General features: G+C 45.9%; 1 protein-coding gene across 1 annotated transcript; it reads left to right on the top strand.

Annotated features, from left to right (window-relative positions):
• The first annotated feature begins 500 nt into the window (after positions 1 to 500).
• Positions 501 to 22,434, top strand: cmpk2 (cytidine monophosphate (UMP-CMP) kinase 2, mitochondrial). The gene is made up of 5 exons (XM_084309779.1): positions 501 to 1,115; positions 17,314 to 17,428; positions 18,504 to 18,705; positions 18,961 to 19,194; positions 21,622 to 22,434. Exons 1-5 carry the CDS (start codon positions 522 to 524, stop codon positions 21,740 to 21,742), a joined length of 1,266 nt encoding a protein of 421 aa, XP_084165905.1. The 5' UTR covers positions 501 to 521; the 3' UTR covers positions 21,743 to 22,434.
• The last annotated feature ends 521 nt before the right edge of the window (positions 22,435 to 22,955 follow it).

A 22,955-nucleotide genomic window follows, 5' to 3' on the forward strand; every position in this document is an offset into this window, starting at 1 on the left:
TCATTATAATGTGATGGCCGTCTGCAAAATTAGATTAGATTCAAATGTACAGCACACCATATACTGATAGTGGAATATACTATTCATAAATCATATACCATAATGTATACCATCTTGTTGCGTGCTCCTGGCCACCGCAGTGCGCGCACACACAACACGCAACTTGAAGTTTATCAAGGCTGTGCGTGGCTCGGTCCCGCGATATTTCCGCGCCTCGTCTCGTCAGATTTTCAGAGCAAGTCGGACAACATTCTAACCGTCATGCAACGCGCTTGGCGAGGCCGTAGTAAAACCTGCGCAGATCTGCGTCCGCCTATCCCATCTCGAACACGCCTTTATAGAAAGTAGGTTCGTGGCTGCCACAGGCTTGCCCAGTGAGAGGATTCTCCGGCGCTGCAGCTGGACCCTATTGGTTTGTCCAGCTGTTGCAGCACAACTTTCGTTTTCCCTATTCGCACGTGACAAGCTGGTAGTTATTAATCTAACGTTGCAGTATTTAATCACGGCGCATTTGAATAAAGATGCTACAGCGCGCCATGTCTCGGCTCGGTCAGTGGTCTTCCCGTGTTTTTTGCGTGGAGCTGGGTGGAAGGTCTCCCCCTGTCTACTTTGCCCTCCAAGAAAAACAGCAGCAAGAGGTGCCGCAGGTGTTCGGACATGTACAGAAGAACGAGAGATGTTATTCTCTCCTCGTGGACAGCAACGACAGGGTCAAAAGAGCCCGATTTTACGGAAGGCTGAAAGACAGACTTTCAGGCGAGTTACCATCAGAATGTGAGATTTTGGTAATGTCGTCGTTTTTGCCCAACGTGAAAGACTCTCTCCTGGAGGGATATTTCCTAAAAGATGTATCTGAGTGCTCCTCTCCGACAGAGCGCGTTTTGAGATCTTTAATGCAGAATGAGCCAGTGTTAGTCTGCTCTTATAGGCGAGGGGAGGACGGTCACCTGTGGTCCCAACACCTGTGGTCCCCCTCAGACGGCGGTAGGATGGGAGAACGTGAGACATACTATGTGGGCCCTTCTGACGCCCCTGAACATCACCCATCAACTCTCAACATCATCAACTCAGATGTGTTCTACAGTTTTGACGAGGCCTATAAAGCTCTTCGGGAGGTTTGTACGGTTACATGCTTTATATGTTCAAATCTTTTCATATTGACAACATTGGTGACGGCGGTAATTATTGTTGCCTAGTTAAATTGACAACCTAGGATGGCTTAGAGTAGATGACAGAGTACAGCAACTTGCAATGAGCCTGGTCTACAAGATACACTACAACACGACCAAGGTACCCATGTACATGTCAAAATACTTCCCAAAGGTCAGTGAATACCACAATCACAACACCAGAGGGAGCTCCACAAATCATGTTAAACCCAGATTCGGCTCAAACAAGAGACTAAACACGTTTCACAATTATGCCACATCAAGGTGGAACGCCCTACCCAAAGCTGTAAAGGAATGTGAATCACTACCCACTTTCAAAACAACTCTCATAGAACACCTAGACTGCAATTCGAAACTGGCCCCTGTAAATGTCCTAACGGTTCCTTAGTTTGAGAAGCACTGTCCTAACCCAACCCCCTCCAATGTACAGTAAATTACCTAGCATGGTTTTGTCAATATTCCAATGTACAGTTTTGCTTGTACAGGTGTACAGTGTTCCCACCCACCCCACCTCCAATGTACAGCCCCCCCCCCCACCCAACCCCACCCCACCTACCCAACCTCCTCCAATGTACAGTTTTATATATATGTATATAATATTCATACTGTAGCCTACAATGTTATAATTGTATTATAAAATAATATGTCATATAGCACACCACCACTAGCCCTCTTGCCTTGATTGGAATAAAAAGGGTCTATGGTTGGTCAATTTAAATGTTTAAGACACATTTTTCTGTCCAAAATAAGCATTATTGACCATGTTAGCACTATATTCTCAGTTATAATCCAAACTATGGCTCTGTGAGGACTTACAAATACGTATCCTTATCTCCTCCCTTACTATTGTTGCTTTGGACCCAATTTTTCAAAGAGAAGCTGCCTCTCGCAGCATTTTTCAGCTGCGTTTGAATATTCTTCCGATTTCTTTCGCTCCTTGGCATTCTGTAATCATAGAATATAGGCCAATAAACCCACTTTTATCCTCTTATCAGGTGGGGGCCCACATGTGGGCCATCTTGAGGACGATTTGCCCACCTGCACTTTGGCGACCTCTAGTGGCTTGGTTGTGCATAATTATTAATACAATATATATATATATATATATATATATATATATATATATATATATATATATATATATATATATATATATATATATATATATATATATATATATATATATATATATATATATATATATATATATATCGAATTAAAGCCCCATTAGTTGCCTGTCGATAGCCCTTTCAGGTGACAAAATCCATTCAGGCGTCCATCCATCCATGCCGATATGGCTTGCGCGAAGTACACGGTATTGTGCAAATACTACTCCTGACTCTTGGGGCTCTAGTTCCGTCAATCATTTGGCGATCTCGAAAATGATTGGACAGGGTTGTATCCAATGAGTGTGGCTTTCCAATGATACCCCACATGGGGATGTACGAATCAGGGATCTAGGTGAAAAGTCACAAGCGAAAACAGGAAGAGAAAAACAGGCAGAATTAGTTGACGTCTATGAGAAAACTGAGCTTTTCTTTTGTACACAGTAGGGCTGACCCCTATTAGTCGATTAGTCTACTAATCGGTCGAAAGGAGCTGTAGTCGACTAGCCAACCTCTTAGTCGAATACAATATTTTTTTTTAATCATTCTTTCCAAAAGAAAAGAGGCCTAGAAGCGTGGCTAACGCTAATGGCACGCATACCAGAGGCTAACTGCCTACGAAAACAGGCACAGAGGCACTGAAAGAGGATTTCACCCATCTAATGAACACACTAGACCAGTGGTTCTCAACTGGTCTAGCCTCGGGACCCAACATTTTCCCAAATCTTTGAACCACTATGATGCATTTAAATGTTTTTTTTGCAGTAATACACAATCTTTCATGCACTGTTAAAAACATGAAATAAACACAAAAAAAGTGCAACAAAAGTGCAACTAGGGCTAAAAACCCAATGAAATAAAATAATAATAAATAATATATGCTTCTTAGCAGATTTCTTAGCTTAACATAACAAACCTAAGTTTGGGGGAACTAATGGGGTTGCAACAAAAGTGCAACTAGGGCTAAAAACCCAATGAAATAAAATAATAATAATAATAATACTAATACTAATTGTTGTGAAGGGCCAGATTAAACCGAATATATATATTTATTTATATATATATATTTAATTGTATTTGTATATTCTCTAATATTCCCTGATATCCCTTGTATATTCCTTGTACAATATGCATTGAATATCCATTCTAGCCTACTGAACATCCCATAATAGTCTCCATTCTACTATTGGTCGAGACCTTGGTGCCAGGCTGCCATACCCCTCAGACCCAGTTCAAACGTACCGCTCGACATGTACGAACAAGTCCTAGTTCCGCGTAGGAATCTGGCTACCGCACCACTAATGGGACTATTTGTTCATAGTGCGTATATATACTGCGCTACTAAAGTAGGACTTTCTTTTCAGTCCAGTTTCTTACCCTCCAATAGAGTCACAGACGTAAAGCCTCCCCGCGATGCCACGTGTGGGAGTAAGGCCAAGTTCGGCCTACCATCGGTATTGAGACATCGTGTATATTAATATTTGAATAGTCATATTTGGCACTATATCGTCGAGTTGGACGTAGTCTATTAAGCTAATAATAGTCTGTTAATATATAGTGCTTCGTGCGGTGAGAATACTACCGTAGTCAGTACCCCATCGTTTCGGGCAGAGAACTGGCTGCTTACCCAGGGTGGTTGACCCTATGTGAAGCTCAGGCATTAAAGCGTTCCGTCTTGGGACGGATATCCGTCCATTTGATTTGGAGATTCCGTCATTTGATTCGGAGTCGTGACGGATTTTAACCTGAGCCAATCAGAGGCGTCAAATATCCTTTTTTCCCCCTACCGCGGCCGCACCATGCAGTCATTTGCGAGCAATCGGCAAATTCTCAGGCAAATGCAACCAACCAGAATGCGAGATTGTTCTGAGTTTACAGCCCTTTCACCCGCCTCCGCTGTGCTCAGCACCAATGGGAAGCGGCCATTTTCGTTTGAGTTTCTGAAACGCCGCCATTGCTCTCTATCGTCTAGCTGTACTCGCGAGTAAACTTGACTCATCAACAACATGCGGCAACTTTTACGAGACCGTAAGTTTCATTTGACTTATTCTAGTCTAAAGAAACATATATATTACTATTGCTATTGATAAATCTATGTAACGTGAATGCCACAAAACGAATGACTTTGTTAATCAGAACGTTATATTTACGCGACAAGCAGTGTGTTGTTGTCGTTGTTGTTGTTGTTTCATGTGTGCTTGCGCCGCTCGCTTTCTGATAAATGTATGAATGTTGATAAATATAGGTAACGTTAATGCCACAAAACGAATGACTTTGTTAATCAGAACGTTATTTGCGTTATCAATTGTTTTTAAGCTCAATAAACGTCTTTCTCCCATTTGTCCGGGAGATCTCTGGGTAACAGTACTGTATATTTGCATATCATATATGTCACAAATGTAACATTACTATATGTAGTATGTCATGTATGTCACTATGAATTGAAAATGGGGGACCCTGATGTAAACAAGACGGTCTGCATCCCCTTAACAATTGTGTGTATTGAGCTGTACTGTATTGTACCCATTCTGCAATCTGTTAAATATTGATTGATTGTTATTAACAGATTGCAGAATTGGTACAGTACAGCTCAATACACACAATTGTTAAGGGGCTGCAGACCACAGAAAGGCGTTTGTCTTGTTTACATCAGGGTCCCCCATTTTAAATTCATAGTGACATTTATGACATACACAACATACATGACATCATGACATTTATGACATAGGGACATACATGCCTTACAGGTATATAGTAATAGTACTGTTACATTTGTCACATATGCAATATGCAAATATACAGTACTGTTACCCAGAGATCCTAACAGTAAATATATACATATGATGAGGAGGAGACTGTACATTAGGAGGGGGTGAGTGGGTGGTAAAAAAATATATACAAACGGTGGGGAGGAGACTGTCCATTGTTGTTGTGGCATAATTGCGAAACGTGTTTAGTCCCTTGTTTGTATGATAACAAGCCGTTTAGTTCATGGTTCAAAGTAATGGGAAAAGGGTGCTAGCTCGCCATCAATCCATCTTGCTAGCCACAAGACTTGCATTCACGCTCTCCAGCACACAGCCTCCCTGCCTGGCACAACAACAGTAGGGTCTATAGTCACAGTCAGGACAGTAGGCTCTACAAGTAGGCTCCCTTAAAACGCTAACGCTATTAAAAAAAAATACAGTGGAGGTTAAAATAAGAATATGACTTGGCCAGAAAAAAAGTTCAGTCAGGAGAATTTTTTTTGCTTTAATCCCTGGAAGCTGCACCCGAGGAGCCCCAGAGCCGACGAGCGAGTGGACCTGTATACCGGATTATTCTACCGACGACAGCCCGCCTTCCCAGGCACGGATTATGCTTTGGATACTTTGATTATTCTATGGATAAAGACCCCCGACACTACCGTGTGTTGGAACCCCCCCCCCCTGGAGAGGACGCAAGGTGAGGAGACGCTCTGCAAGACGAGGTCTCTCCACATCTCTCCCCCGTGGACCGGAGAGAGCCGGCCCACAAAGAGTCCACCTGCTTTCATCTGTGGTCCAAGGATCGCCGGCGCATTGAACGGCACTACAGTGGGTTCTCCTGGGATACCCTTGGCCGGACGAGGCAGCTGGATTCTACCCCCCCCCCCCCCCCCTCCTACTCCTGTCGGCTTACAAGCGACCGGATTAACCCCCTCTAGTATATCCAGCCTATAATCATTAAAGTATCATTGCTGTTATTCCTTAACTATTCCAGGTCGTATATTTACCACCTGCGCCTTCAGAGATTGGACATTATCTATTGATATACCGACGAATACTCCTTGCCATAAAAGTGCATACTATTTCAATTCATAAATGTAATTAAGTGATTAAGTGTTTATTCTACACACCATCGCTGTGTAGGAAATAAAGACCTGCTTCTAATTCGTACATTTGTGTTGGATCCGTTTCATCTACGTGAGAGTGTTCATGATAATATATTTATGCCGTGTACTGGGTGGCCGAATATTAAGTACAAAGGTAGTGGTAGTAAGTATCATATCTAGTAATACAGTCAGGGAATTGTACCCCTCAGTTACAATTGGTCCTTCGAGCCGGAGGGTAATTAGTGTAATATTAATATAGTGTTATTAATATTGAAATGGCCTATGATGAACACTCCACGAAACGATCCTCCTAACCAACGCCCGCAGCGCGAACGACGGCTCCCTCAGTACTTAGAGGCTTACGCTGTCAGTCAACAACCTAGTCTTCTACTAACAGTAAACGCGGTAAAACTAGAAAGTAAAAGTATGTCTAACCCCAACGCCCAGACTACCCCGACCATAGAGGCCCCTACGGGCTCTAATGTAACTGACCAAGTTCACGGTGGGGACCAGTGGGAACCAGACATGACTTCACACCCCGCCAGTACTGAAGAAGTAGTCCCCGATGAGTCCCGGGAGGAATACAACGCTACCGAGAGAGAACTCGGCACGGAAGAAGACGGGGAGAGCACCGTGGAGATAGAGCTCCAAGGCTCCGCAAGGAGTACCCCGAGGGAAGGCTCCCCTATACAACCGCCTTCTCCCAGCGAGGCAGAGAGGACCCTACAGCAGGCCTTCCTCGTCAGCCTGAAAGCCTCTACTGAACGCGATAGACTCCAGGGTGAACGCGATCGATTGCAGCTACAGCAACGGAGCGAAGAAGAGCACATACGCCTGGAAATAAGACGCATTCAGATGGAAGAGAATGTGGCCCGAGACCGAGCAGACAGCCAGCGAGCAGCTGCTGGTGCTCTACGGGACGCAGAGCGCGACAGACAGCAAGCGCAACTAATAGAACAGCTGATCAGACGGACAACACCCTCTCCCTCCGCCAGAGGCTCCAGGAACTCGTCTAGACACACCTCCAGGGCGGCATCCCCTAGCCGAGTAAACAACCCTGAACTTGACCAACAGACGAGGTCTATACCCCCCACAGACCACCTCCCCCCACCGGTCCAAGCGAGACCTAGCAACCGGGAAGGAGCAGCATATCCTGTGGAGAGGCTAAACCAGAGACTACAAGCACTGGATGACCTAACTGAAGACGAAGAGGAAGAGGAGGAGAACCACGCCCGACGACAGCACAGTACTCTACCGGACCAGGAGGTCCGGTACAGCCCAGGCTATACTCCCGCGGAGCTGCGCTACAGACCCCCGACTCTATACACGGGTGAGCACGACGCACGACCCGCACCGAGGAACAGCACCTGGACAAGCGGGCCATGGTACACTGCCGGTACCAGCCCATACCAAGGAGCGGGAGGAGACTCGCCTAGGAGGCCTCTCCCCCAACGCTCGCCGATGTATCCACAGTCAGCGTCATACATTGGCACGCCTATGGTACCCGACTTCACCCAAGAGAACCGGGCCCAGTATACAGAACTCCGCATGTGTCTGGAGACCATGTTGGTGGATGTATTGGATGAACGCCACAAATACGCCATCCTACTGCAGCACTTAAAGGTGCCCCGCGCACATAATATAGCGCTCGCCTACGCGACTTCCACCACCCCATACACAGCAGCGCTGGTAGCATTGGACCAGAGGTATGGGCGCATATGGGATTACGTGATCCAGGAGATCCGACACATCGACCGCTTACCCCCAGCAATAGACAATCGAGCACTGGACGACCTGTCCATCAGAGTGCAGTCCCTGGTAGGGATGTTGGGAGCGCAAAGAGAGAAGGGGAAGTATGAACTTTACGCCAACTCAAATGTGGAAAGGATCCTGGAGAAGCTGCCGCCCGCTCGTCAGGAGCGCTTTAGGCGGCAGAGGGACCACAGAGACCCGAATGGCCCCGAACCGAACCTCCTCGATCTAGCAGACTTCCTGGCGAGAGAAGTCAGCAGCCTACGGCTAGATACATTCGGACGGAGCACCCCTGGCTCCAGAGAAGGAACCAGACGACTAAATGATGGAAGAAGATCGGTGACTGTGATGCACCAATCGGAGTCAGTACCGAGCAGCAGGAGCCACAGTACCCCCTCCAGAACGGAGAAGTGGAAGATAGTGTGCCCCTACTGTGAGAAAGAACACTGGCTAGCGCAATGTGACTCCTTCCCCAAGCTGAACGCGGAGGAAGCAGGTCAATGGATAAAGTCCAACAAGCGCTGTTTTCGCTGTGCGCGCTCACACATGGCAGCTGAATGCCGCTTAAAGAAAAGGTGCACCAAGTGCGATGGAGCCCATCTGGACATACTTCACGACAGTAACAGACGGCGCCCTTCACCTGCACCATCCAGCCGCAAAGCGAGCGTCATGTACATCGATCCCGCCAGCAGCAGTGGAGCCCGAGTACTCCTAAAAGTAGTGCGTGTGACACTAAGCTACCAGAACAAAGTCCTGGACACTTACGCCGTCCTCGATGACGGGTCAGAGAAGACCCTGCTGCTCGCCTCCGCTGCGGCCCAGCTAGGGCTGCGGGGAAGCGAAACCCAAATGACAATTCGGACAATAAGACGAGATTTGAAGACGATAAAGGGCGAGAATGTCTCATTCTCTATCGCAGCAAGCGGCCAGCCTGAGCGACGGTACCAGATTGCAGACGCTTTCACCAGCCAAGAAATAGGACTGTCGCGGTACACATACCCCGTCGCCAAGCTGATGGAGAAATATGCACATCTGCGCAAGTTACCGATCCCGCTCATAGACAATGCTATGCCGACCCTGTTGATAGGCTCCGACCATGCAGACCTCATTGTCCCGATAGACCGGGTTCATACCGGACCCCGAGGCTGTCCTGCAGCAGTCGAGACCCGTTTGGGATGGACTCTCCTAGGCCCGCTCGCCAAATCTCTCAACCGAAGTACAGCCACTAGATGTCTCCACTCCCGAGTCACAGAGGGAGAAACCGCACTCCTGCAACACGTAGAGCGGCTATGGAGCTTGGAACAAATGCCCTTAAGAATGGAAAGAAAGACATTCGCTCTAAAGATGACATTTACGCCATTCACCTCCTCGAGACAGGGACCAAGAGAGTCCCGGTCAACGGCGTGTTGAGATACGCCACGCCACTCCTGCGGCGAGAAGGAATGCCTACTTTCCACGCCAAGACAGACGCCATAGAACGGTACCTGCTGAACACGGAGCGGCGTTTAGCCAAGAACCCCGCCCAAGAGAGTGTATACCGCGCTGAGATTGAGAAGCTCATCACAGCGGGACACGTCACAAAGATGGACATTAAAGAGGCTGACCAGACCACTGAATCGTGGTACGTGCCCCACCACAAGGTCCATCACAACAGTAAAGACCGCATAGTATTTAACTGCAGCTACCAGATCGGATCCCAAAATCTGAATAAAGAGTTACTGCCCGGTCCCACACTCGGCCCCTCCCTACTCGGCGTTCTACTCCGCTTCCGCCAGGAAAAGGTGGCCATCAGCGGGGACATTAAAGGAATGTTCCTGCAGGTGAGATTAGTAGAGGCGGACAAGCCCCTGTTACGGTTCCTATGGAGAGAGAAGCCAGGAGATGAGCACCCAGCCATCTACCAATGGGAAGTCCTCCCCTTCGGAACGACGTGCAGCCCCTGCTGTGCGACATTTGCACTACAGAAACATGTAGCAGAGGACTCAGCAGCGGACGAAGAGATCTACACAGCATTTGTCCTCGCCCGCTCGAGAATAGCCCCACGCAAGCAACAATCTATCCCACGTCTAGAGCTCTGCGCAGCCCTAGCCGGAGCGCACCTAGCCACGCTCATCCAACGTGAGCTCACCATACCGGTGTCTAGAACAATCCTGTGGTCAGATTCCACGACGGTACTCGCCTGGATCAAATCGGACTCATGCAAGTACAAAGTCTTCGTGGGAGTCAGAGTCACCGAGATTCAAGACTTAACCGAAGAGTTAACCGGAGAAACAGAGTGGCGCTACGTTGATACAAAACAGAACCCAGCTGACGTCATCACCCGGGGGATGCCCCTGGATGACCTCACCCGTCGCAATGTCTACAGTGACGGCCCCGCATTCCTAAGACTCCCGGAAGGACAGTGGCCCATGCCTATCCCGAGGGAAGCAAGTCCAGAGGAGGTGGAAATTAAGAAGTCTGTGTTCTGTGGATTGAGCACCGTAGCCTCCACCGACCCTAACATAAACGATTGCACGTCCATAGAGAGTGCACAACAAAGAACATTCCTGCGGTACCACCCGGAGTGCAAGTCCCCCGCTGATATGTCAGCAGCTAACTACGAGGAAGCAGAATTGCTTCTACTGCAGCGAGCCCAGAGAGACTCGTTCCCCGATGAATTGGCCTGTCTACAGGGAGGAAAGCCCGTCCCATCCGACAGCAGATTAATTCACCTGGCCCCCGAGAGCGACGCTCACACCCTCATCAGAGTGGGTGGTCGCCTACGCAGAGCCCCCAATCTACCGGATGACATTAAATACCCGATCGTATTGAACAGCCGACACAAGGTCACAGAGCTGATTATAAAGAAATACGATGAGGATGTACATCACGCAGGAGCAGAAAGAGTCTTCGCGGAAATCAGACGTCGTTACTGGATCCTACAAGGAAGAGAGGCGGTACGACGCTTCCAACGAACATGTCTAGACTGCCGCAAGTGGCGCGCGCAGCCCAGCATACCAAGGATGGCTGACCTTCCTCCATGTCGCCTCCGAATCGGTGACAAGCCATTCCACTCAACGGGTATGGACTGCTTTGGCCCGCTGCACATAAAGAAAGGAAGAGGAACCGAGAAGCGGTGGGGTATTGTATTCAAATGCATGACCACCAGAGCGATACACATCAAGCTTCTCCCGACCATGAGCACAGACTCATTCCTTATGGCCTTCCGTAGATTCATATCACGGAAAGGAAGACCGTCTACCCTATTGTCCGATCATGGGACAAACTTTAAAGGCGGCGAAAGAGAGCTGAGAGAGAGCTTCCAAGCTATGGGCCCAGAACTTAAGACCCACCTCGCTCCAGCACAGGTTGATTTCCAATTCAACCCCCCAAACGCACCCCACTTCGGTGGCACTTGGGAACGAGAAGTGCGCTCCATAAAGACAGCCCTGTACGCAGTACTTGGGGCCCAGACTGTGGCGGAAGAAGTCCTAATGACAGTCCTCACGGAGATTGAGGGAGTACTTAACTCGAAGCCCCTCGGATATGTCTCCAGTGATGTGGCGGATATCGACCCTGTTACCCCCAACACACTCCTGATGGGGCGGCTAGATCCCACATTACCCCAGACAATGTACCGGCCTGAAGAAGCGAACGGCCGACGAATGTGGAGGTACAGCCAAGTATTAGCCGACAAGTTTTGGAACAGTTTCCTACTGCACTACCTACCGTCTCTACAGACCCGCCAGAAGTGGGTAAAGGAGAGAGACAATTTGACAGAAGGAACAGTCGTCATGATTATTGATCAATCACTGCCCAGAGCTATGTGGCCGGCCGGCCGCGTAAGCAAAGTGATCACCGGTGCCGACGGCAAGGTCCGAGCAGCTGAAGTGCTCGTCCAGGGTCGCACTTACACCCGTCCCGTGGCAAGGCTCATAGAACTGCCTCGACTCCCAGACACAATCGATGATGACCATGACCCTACAACCCTATGACTTTGTGAAGTTGACTGACCCCTACAGCAAACCCTTATGTGTAAATAGACAACGCGATTAATCTGTCTCCGTTTAACTGATTAGGTCTGGGACCTATTCAGGGGGTGGCTGTTGTGAAGGGCCAGATTAAACCGAATATATATATTTATTTATATATATATATTTAATTGTATTTGTATATTCTCTAATATTCCCTGATATCCCTTGTATATTCCTTGTACAATATGCATTGAATATCCATTCTAGCCTACTGAACATCCCATAATAGTCTCCATTCTACTATTGGTCGAGACCTTGGTGCCAGGCTGCCATACCCCTCAGACCCAGTTCAAACGTACCGCTCGACATGTACGAACAAGTCCTAGTTCCGCGTAGGAATCTGGCTACCGCACCACTAATGGGACTATTTGTTCATAGTGCGTATATATACTGCGCTACTAAAGTAGGACTTTCTTTTCAGTCCAGTTTCTTACCCTCCAATAGAGTCACAGACGTAAAGCCTCCCCGCGATGCCACGTGTGGGAGTAAGGCCAAGTTCGGCCTACCATCGGTATTGAGACATCGTGTATATTAATATTTGAATAGTCATATTTGGCACTATATCGTCGAGTTGGACGTAGTCTATTAAGCTAATAATAGTCTGTTAATATATAGTGCTTCGTGCGGTGAGAATACTACCGTAGTCAGTACCCCATCGTTTCGGGCAGATAACTGGCTGCTTACCCAGGGTGGTTGACCCTATGTGAAGCTGCACCCGAGGAGCCCCAGAGCCGACGAGCGAGTGGACCTGTATACCGGATTATTCTACCGACGACAGCCCGCCTTCCCAGGCACGGATTATGCTTTGGATACTTTGATTATTCTATGGATAAAGACCCCCGACACTACCGTGTGTTGGAACCCCCCCCCCTGGAGAGGACGCAAGATGAGGAGACGCTCTGCAAGACGAGGTCTCTCCACATCTCTCCCCCGTGGACCGGAGAGAGCCGGCCCACAAAGAGTCCACCTGCTTTCATCTGTGGTCCAAGGATCGCCGGCGCATTGAACGGCACTACAGTGGGTTCTCCTGGGATACCCTTGGCCGGACGAGGCAGCTGGATTCTACCCCCCCCCCCCCCCTCCTACTCCTGTCGGCTTACAAGCGACCGGATTAACCCCCTCTAGTGTATCCAGCCTATAATCATTAAAGTATCATTGCTGTTATTCCTTAACTATTCCAGGTCGTATATTTACCACCTGCGCCTTCAGAGATTGGACATTATCTATTGATATACCGACGAATACTCCTTGCCATAAAAGTGCATACTATTTCAATTCATAAATGTAATTAAGTGATTAAGTGTTTATTCTACACACCATCGCTGTGTAGGAAATAAAGACCTGCTTCTAATTCGTACATTTGTGTTGGATCCGTTTCATCTACGTGAGAGTGTTCATGATAATATATTTATGCCGTGTACTGGGTGGCCGAATATTAAGTACAAAGGTAGTGGTAGTAAGTATCATATCTAGTAATACAGTCAGGGAATTGTACCCCTCAGTTACACTAATAATAAATAATTATGCTTCTTAGCAGACTTCTTAGCTTAACATAACAGACCTACAGTAAGTTTGGGGGAACTAATGGGATAACTGGGGTTGCAACAAAAGTGCAACTAGGGATAAAAACACAATGAAATAAAATAATAATAATAATAATAATAATAATAATAATAATAATAATAATAATAATAATAATAATAATAATAATAATAATAATAATAATAATAATAATAATAATAATAATAATAATAAATAATATATCCTTCTTAGCAGACTTCTTAGCTTAACATCCCAGGGAACGAATGGGATAACTGGGGATATTGTTTGCTCCTGACAAGTCTCAAAGTCTGCGGTGATGGTAGACAAAGCAACTCTGAGGTCATGCTCAATGTACAATGTTTTCCTCTGCTTTGTCTTCAGCTGGACCAGAGCTGAGAAGCCACTTTCACAAAGATAGGTAGTGAAACATTTCTTTTAGATTTTTTTTTGTTTTTTTTTGTTTTACTTTTTATTTTATTTTATTTTATACACACACATCCGCAACCCACTCAAAATGGCCCCACGACCCACTTTTGGGTCGCGACCCACTTTTGGGTCGCGACCCACCAGTTGAGAAACACTGCACTAGACTAGACAAATATCAAGATGTATCCATCAGTGGACCAATTGCATGCTTTTGCAGAGGACAAGAAGCCTTCAGTCGACTCCTTCAGACATTAAGCACCCCCACAGCCCAAATGGAATGATACAATTATTATTATTATTATTATTATTATTATTATTATTATTTTTAAAAATATTATATATATATATATATTTTTAGTCGACCAATAGTCGACTAACGGCAAATTTTTGCCAATCATAGTCGACCATCCATATCCTTAGTCGGGAACAGCCCTAGTACACAGTTGACCAAAATCACTCCTAATCACTCATTTCTGAACGGATCTTTATGATCTACATAATACTTCAGGCTAATGGCCTCCAGCCATTCTGGGGAAATACTACTTCTGGACTACTACAGAAAAATGTGAGTAACAAGTTTATCTACAACTCAAGTTCAGACCTATGTTACTCTATTTCATTAGCACTAAAGGTGAGTTTTCCTTATTGTACCAGACACTCCAGAATGCCATCTTTCAAAAGAGACCAGGCTCATGCATGTGGTATAAGTATAAAGTATAGTATTTTGGTTTGCAAAAAAAGTATGCAGTCCTCAAAAACGAAAACTAAAATGGCCAATTTTGGGGTTTACTACCACTCTTAAATTAGCTTTAAAAAGCAATTCACACTTAACTTTAAAGTGCTATGTGGGTATATTTTGTATATTGGGCACGTCCTCTCGCTTTTGCTACTCAAAAGGGCACTTTAGGTTTAGCGTGATGTTTTTAACTGTGGGGGCACATAGTCAAGTTTAACCATTGGAAGGCCACCAATGGGCACGTCCTCTCGCTTTTGCTACTCAAAAGGGCACTTTAGGTTTAGCGTGATGTTTTCAACTGTGGGGGCACATGGTCAAGTTTAGACCATTGGAGGGGCACATCCTCTAGTTTTTTCACTCAAAAGGGCACTTTTGCGTGATGTTTTTCAACTGTGGGGGCACATGGTCAAATTTAGACCATGTTCTGAGAGGATCCAGCGGGGAGATGTTCAAGAAGGTGGTGATGGGGAAGGTGGATGGAAAGAGAGGAAGTGGAAGACCAAGAAGAGGCTGGGTAGACGATGTCTGTGATTGGAGTGGAGTGAGAGGCGGAGTCACGGAGTTGGAGAGAAGAAGTGGGGACAGAATGGGTTGGAGAGTGATAGGCAACCTTCGGAACGAAGAAGCCACCTAATGATGATGAAGGGCACCAATGGGCATGTCCTCTCATTTTCGACACTCAAAAGGGCATTTTAGCGCAATATTTTCAACTGTGGGGGCACATGGTCAAGTTTAACCATTGGAAGGGCACCAATGGGCACGTCCTCTAGTCTTCGCCACTCAAAAGGGCACTTTAGCGCAATCTTTTCAACTGTGGGTGGGGGCACATGGTCACGTTTAACCATTAGAGGGGCACCAATAAGGCACATCCTCTAATTATTTCCACTCAAAAGGGCACTTTTGCATGACATTATTTAACCGTGGGGCACAAAAGCACTCAAAAGGGCACTTTTGCGTGATGTTTTTCAACTGTGGGGGCCCATGGTCAAGTTTAGACCATTGGAAGAGCACCAATAGGGCACACCCTCTCATTTTTCGCCACTCAAAAGGGCACTTTAGCGCGCGTTTTTCAACCGTGGGGGCACCAGGGCGGACGGACCCGCCTGAGTCTGCTAGAGTGTGTGTGTGTGCAGACATCTGCATGCATGTATGATGTGTGCGTTCAACACCATAGTCCCCACCAGACTGGTGGACAAGCTGATCGAGCTGGGTCTGAGCTCCGCTCTGAGCGCCTGGATACTGGACTTTCTGAGTGAAAGGCCTCAGGTGGTCAGGGTGGGGGGTCAGACCTCCAACACCATCACCCTGAGTATCGGGTCCCCCCAGGGCTGTGTTCTGAGCCCCCTGCTGTATTCACTATACACACATGACTGTGTGGCCAAGTTCAGCTCCAACTCCATAGTGAAGTTTGCGGACGACACAGTGGTGGTGGGGCTGATCTCTGACAACGACGAGAAGGCCTACCGGGAGGAGGTTGATGTACTGGCACGCTGGTGTCAGGACAACAGCCTGCTCCTGAACATTGGTAAAACCAAAAGGCTGATCATGGATTTTAGGAGAACATAGCAGGGGACACACACACCACTGTGGATAAACGGGGCTACCGTGGACAGGGTGAGCAGCTTCAAGTACAGTACCTGGGGGTCCACATCTCAGAAGACCTGACATGGACAACACACATAGATTCAGTCGTAAAGAAGGCGAAGCAGCGGCTCTACCACCTGAGACAGTTAAGGAAGTTCAGAGTATCGGGGAAGATACCCCAGTCCTTCTACTCTGGAGCAGTAGAAAGCATCTTGACTGGAAACATCACTGCCTGGTATGGAAACAGCACAGCACAGGACAAGAAGGCCCTACAAAGAGTGGTGCGCTCAGCTGAGCGTACTACGGGTATTGCACGACCACCCCTGCAGGTCTTATATAACAAGAGGTGCAAATCCAGAGCCTGCAAAATAATGAAAGACCCTCACCACCCCAACAACAGCCTGTTCAAGCTGCTGCGGTCAGGCAAATGCCTGTGCACACCAGCAACTAGGACAGAGAGACTTCGGCTCAGCTTTTTCCCCCAGGCCATCAGAGTCTTGAACACTGAACTCTCCACACACAAGCTCACATGAGCACACACACAACACACACACTGTATACGCTCACACACTAACAGTCACTTTAGCATGAACACACACACACACACATGCTGCACACGCTCACACTCAACGGTCACTTTACACAATGAAAAGGTCACTTTAAAAAATAAAAAAGAACATGAGTGGTTCTTGTATAGTAAATAGATGGATATAGCAAGATAGCATAAGGATATATAGTATAACTGTAGATTGTATAGTATAGCATTGTATAGTAGTGTACAGAAGACCCAGTGCCTCATCCGTAGCTAACATTGTATTGCACTATCGCAGGACCTTAGCATGTCTTTACCATGCTTTTTGTAAACTTTATGTACATTATACCTGTTATGTCTTATTCTTATTACTTGTATTATTGCACAAATGTCTTATTCTTATTCCTTTTTTATTACTTGTATTATTGCACAATCGCTGCAGGCATGACCTCCTGCATTTCACTGTATGCTTGTATGCCGTGACAAATAAAACTCTTGACTTGACTTGCAGATGTGCGAGTGCACTGCCTGTATGACGCAGCCCTCTCCTTGTGCTCTCAGCATCAGCAAAGTGATTGTAGCTTTGTGTCTGGCCTGCAGTGTGGTGACATCATCCCTGAGTCTAAGGCGGTCTTGGAGACGGTGGACCAGAGACAGACATGCAGCCAGAAGCCAGACTTCCCTGTTATCGTCGTAGAAGGACTGGATGCCACAGGTTAATACCATTACCTCACAAATGAAAATATCATATATCATATTTAGATGTCTTGCTGAAGTGATGACCAACTTCCTCTGCTAATGTCATTACCTCATGTTGAGCTGTCCTGACCTCAGAAAAGTTATAATACTGTCGAAACGGTTGCAAACTAATTTGCGTGCTTAAATACAGGCTGCACTTCACAAACCTTCTGAGTACATGTGCATCTAAATAACTGGCTTAAATGGCTGAAAGCTTGATCTCAGTCAACTTCATATTAAGTGAGTTTTCTTGCTGAGTCATGGATCACTGCTTGGAGCAGCAGTTGGAACGAGATGCAAAACACCTTGAAATTGAACAGATTGAACCCCTCACTACTTTTAAGGAATCTTATCGCCAGAGTTGTTTACACACACCTGCAACTGTCACCCAGACCTTTAACTGACATGTAAATAGTCTGTTCTGCTTCATGTCTTACATACCATGTAATTTTATTTGGTTGTTTGTTTGGTGTGTGTTTTAATTAGTTCCCTTACCTCTGTGGTGTAGGTATCATCTGTATCCCATAGTGTTATCTGGATTGTTCTTTTTGGTTTCTTTCTTTCTTTCTTTCTTTCTTTCTTTCTTTCTTTCTTTCTTTCTTTCTTTCTTTCTTTCTTTCTTTCTTTCTTTCTTTCTTTCTTTCTTTCTTTCTTTCTTTCTTTCTTTCTTTCTTTCTTTCTTTCTTTCTTTCTTTCTTTCTTTCTTTCTTTCTTTCTTTTCTTTTCTTTTCTTTAATACAAATACATTTAATTTTATTTATTTATTTCCTTGTTACCCTTTGAGAGGTCCTGCCAGGCCGTCATTGTAAATAAAAATGTGTTCTTAATTGACCTGCCTGGTTAAATAAAGGTAAAAAAAAAAAAAAAAAAAAGCTTGCTTAAAGATTGAACAGCTAAAACGATGGCTGAATAAACTAATAAATAAAATCCCTCCCACAGCTTTTGAACCGAAGATGTCCTGCCTACCTGACGGTGCTGTCTCAGTTCAGCAGAATTTGTTTCTCTTCTTTGTTTGTGAGGTGACCCTCTCCCTCCCTCGCCCCCCGTCGCAGGTAAGACCACCCTGACTGAGTCTCTGAGGGAGGCTCTGGGGGCCAGTCTGCTGCGGTCCCCTCCCCAGTGCCTGTCCCCCTGGAGGGCCTGTTTTGACCGGGAGCCGGCCCTCATCCGCAGGTCCTTCTACGCCCTGGGGAACTACATCACAGCGGGACAGATGGGCCGGGAGGCCACACGGACGCCTGTCATCGTTGACAGGTGAGGGCAGCTGAGAGGTCGCAGAGGTCAATCCTGCCGACGCTCACGCGAATTTGTCTCATTCGTGACCTTTTGTCCCTTTGAGAAGTTTTAGAGCAGAATATAATGGAATAGAATACCACAGGGGTAGAGACAGAAGATTCACAGTTTCATTTCAGCCGTCCATCCATCAATAAATCAATCAATCAATCAATCAATCAATCAATCAATCAATCAATCAATCCATCCATCCATCCATCCATCATATTTCCTCAGGTATTGGCACAGCACAGCAGCCTATGCCATAGCCACAGCGGTGAGCGGTCCGGTCTGCAACCTTCCCCCTGTGGGTTCAGAGGTGTACCGCTGGCCCGGGGACTTGCTGCAGCCCAGCCTGGTGGTCCTGTTGACCCTTGACCCCGAGGAAAGGAAGAAGAGGCTGAGGGTCAGAGGTCAAGGCCCGACTGACGAGGAGCAGGAGTTGGACCGCAACCAGCTTTTTAGACTCAAGTAAGACCGACTAATAGCTAGGACACACACACACAACCACACCGGTACAGTTATTCACCAGGGGCGGATTTAGGATTGTAGGAGATCCGGGGCTTAGCCCAGATGGACCCCCCCTTTTTTTTTAATTTTTTTAATTTTTTTCATTTTTCTCATTTATTTTTTTATTTATTTATTTATTTTTTTGGCAGGCAAGGGGTGGTTTGGAGGGGGTCCGACACGACCCCCTCCACGACAGAATTTTTTTGAATTTAATGAACCTGTACGTGCAATTTCCTGCAATATAGAGCCTTCAATCTTGACCAATAAAGCTGCTCTTTTCACTATAAAACTCAGTTAACCAACGTAGTTATGGTTAGATTTATATATTGGGGGGGGATATATCATATTTTTCATATAATCAAAAAGTGGTGGAGCAAGATCATACCTTTGCTCCCCCAAGTTCAATAGTGGGAGAGCAGAGATGCTCCGAATGCTCTTATGGCCAGGCGTCTATGATTCACTGATACAAAGTAAAATAGTGCAGTGCAATAAAATAGTTAGTAAAATAGAATAAAATAATGCAATAGTGCATTGCAATAAAATAGTTATCATCGTATTTTTTCGGGAGGCCGGTAAGGAGTGCATTACAGTAGTCGAGTTGGCTTGAGATAAAGGCATGGATCTGGTTTTCAGCGTCCTTTTGATTTATAAATGGCCGTACTTTAGCTATGTTTCTAAGGTGGAAGAATTAAGTTTTTGTCAACTTGTTGATTGTGATTTAAAGCTTAGGTCTGAGTCTACCATAACACCAAGACTTAACTCACTCAAATACAGTTAGCAGCTGGATAGACCACAGATGGAAATGAGCTTCTGCTAAATCTGGTGCAAACATATTTTCATGTAACAATGATGAATTGTAAAAAAAAAAAAAAAAAAAAAAAAAAAAAAATCATTTTTTTAATTTTTATTTATTTTTTATTTTATTTTTTTTAAATAGATTCGGGGCTTTTCAGAATACATCCGGGGCTTGAGCCCAGGTAGCCACCCCCTAGCTCCGCCCCTGTTATTCACACACATTCTTTTGTAGAAACACACACAAAGGAAGGTACTGGAGTAGTCATTACATTATAAAAATTGATTCGTTTATGCGAATATCGTTTTGTCTAAAAAAAATATATAGTTTCTTGTTTTTACCTGCACTGTGTAGTGTATTGAGAAGGGAACCTATTAACTGGTACACCGTTGAACGGCATGCTGGGTACAGGTAGCTAGCTAGCCAGGTAGCATAAGAGCTGGGAGAACAGAAAAAAGGGGTTTCGAGGGGATTTTGGATTAGTAATGGAATAGTTCCCAGTGACTATCGAACAGTAATTTTGTGAGTTTTTCCCATCCCTAACAGACATACATATGGGTGTACAGATTGCACCGCACTAGAGTATGTTTCATCATAGCATCGGGTCAACTCCGTCTTAGTCTGACCCATCAGACACTTAACAATCAATTACCATCCCATGGGGGGGGCTGATGAGAAAGAACAGGTGATTAGTTGCTGAGCTGCTGTGCTCCATTAGGCTGCTCTGAACTCACAGGCGCTGGGGCCGGGCAGAGTCGCTAGGCAGACAGGTCGATGGGCTACCTCCATTTATTCTCCTGGCTGACATAATGGCCTTTCCTCGTGGAATGGACAGATGTTGGATCAGCGGAGGTAGAAGATGAAGGGAGATGGTCACCACTGAGAGAGAGAGAGAGAGAGAGAGAGAGAGAGAGAGAGAGAGAGAGAGAGAGAGAGAGAGAGAGAGAGAGAGAGAGAGAGAGAGAGAGAGAGAGAGAGAGAGATTCCACAGACTTGCTCAATGTCTGGAAATGATTGCGATCGGAGTCATCTGTGTTGTTGTTTCTATACCATAGAGTCTAGTGTGTTTCATCATTGTCCGGATTCACTGTCTGCAAAAACAACTAGACTGTCTAAAAGTTTGAACTTATTCTACATATAAGAAGAATAAACACAACACATATGTTTCAGTGGTCTGGTCTTTAATGCTATCTTTCATCAACCAGACATTATGATATAGTCTACTGTATATTAGCTACCTTCATCATGTTGACTACACAACATGTAAACTGCTTCACCAACTTGTGTTTGTGTTTTTGTTTGTGTGTTTGTGTTTTTGTCTGTGTGTGCACGTGTGTGTGTGTGTGTGTGTGTGTGACTGTGTGTGTGTGTGTGTGTGTGTGTGTGTGTGTGTGTGTGTGTGTGTGTGTGTGTGTGTGTGTGTGTGTGTGTGTGTGTGTGTGTGTGTGTGTGTGTGTGTGTGTGTGTGTGTGTGTGTGTGTGTGTGTGTGTGTGTGTGTGTGTGTGTGTGTGTGTGTGTGTGTGTGTGTGTGTGTGTGTGTGTGTGTGTGTGTGTGTGTGTGTGTGTGTGTGCGTGCGTGTGCGTGCGTGTGCAGAGTGGAGGAAGCTTACCAGAGAATCAGAGGGCCAGCCTGTGTCACTGTGGATGCTAGTCCTTCTCCAAACCAAGTACTGCAGCAAGTGCTGCTTTTAATTAGGGACAAACGCCTCTTGTAAACAACCCTCCGACTCCCCCCGCTGGCTGTGTGCAGGCATCAGGTGGATGCAGTATCTCTCCCTGCCACTAGATGCCAGTAATGTGTTACGCGTGTAACGGAGGAGGGGTGGTTTTTTAGGATGAGAGCATGGTGGAGAAATTCTGTTCACAATGGGTAAAGTCTGGATGGCAAGTTGCCAGCTCCACACACAGAAGAAATCACAATACATGCTCATGCTCACATACACATACACATACACATACACATACACATACACATACACACATACACACACACACATACACACATGCACAAACAGATGGTTTGTCAAAACATGTCGAATTCTGTCTGAATTAGCATTGTCAAGACGCAAGAAGTGTGCATATAAGTACATTGTAAGCTGTCAGAAGTCCTTCTCAAAGACACAGTGTGCTTGCCCTCACTGACAACCAATTTTATTTGGCCAGGAACACAGGAAACGAATGGGAAGGTTTGTATATTCAGCAATCACTTGGATTTCATTTAAACACACGGGCAACCCAAGCTCGGCTCAGAGTTTCTCCTTTGAAGTATGCAGTAGGTCCATAGGAATTAAAACACTCAACGTAACCCTATGATCTATCTCACATTTTGTAATAACATACTGTTCATTCGTTAGAATACTGTTTCAAATTAAAGGAAACATATAAATTACAGTAACAGTCTGGTTGTGTGGCCTGTCCTTGACTGATAATATCTTATGTAAACCTACCTCAAGTCTGGCCTATTCATATGCAGGGTAGCAACATTAACACGTGCACATTTTGGATCGTGAATATGGGTGCACGCTCACACTGTGTTGTGTGTTGGTACTGTCGATTGCCAACGTTCAATCTATGATTTCCGGGTGGTTGTACCTGTACAGTGAGGTGCGGTCAGAGGAGCTGTACATTATGTTCTCATGGGCACAGGCACATCCCAAGTGTGCACCTATATAAGTGTGCACATATGTACTCATACACGCACGCACACACACTCACTTAAAGCGTCTACTGTAACTCATTTATATAGGGAGGAACTGTATATTTGGCCCATGTGATGGGAAGATTAATTGGGGGTTTTAGTAATTATGAGCTTGGCAAGGCTGCAGGCCGGAGAAGACAAAGTGACCCATCTCTTTTACGGCGATGCATCAGCAGAGAGCCAACCGCTGCAGACCCTATTCATATGGCAATTAATGGACCGCTGTATAT

This window comes from Notolepis coatsorum (assembly GCF_963971535.1).
Source record: "Notolepis coatsorum genome assembly, chromosome: 3".
Lineage (NCBI taxonomy): Eukaryota > Metazoa > Chordata > Actinopteri > Aulopiformes > Paralepididae > Notolepis > Notolepis coatsorum.

Bases quoted from the DNA above. Each gene is read 5' to 3' on its own strand.
- cmpk2 (XM_084309779.1), top strand. From the start codon at position 522: ATGCTACAGCGCGCCATGTCTCGGCTCGGTCAGTGGTCTTCCCGTGTT. The intron at 17,429-18,503 runs GTTAATACCATT...CCCCCGTCGCAG, and splicing joins AGAAGGACTGGATGCCACAG to GTAAGACCACCCTGACTGAG. The intron at 19,195-21,621 runs GTAAGACCGACT...GTGCGTGTGCAG, and splicing joins AACCAGCTTTTTAGACTCAA to AGTGGAGGAAGCTTACCAGA.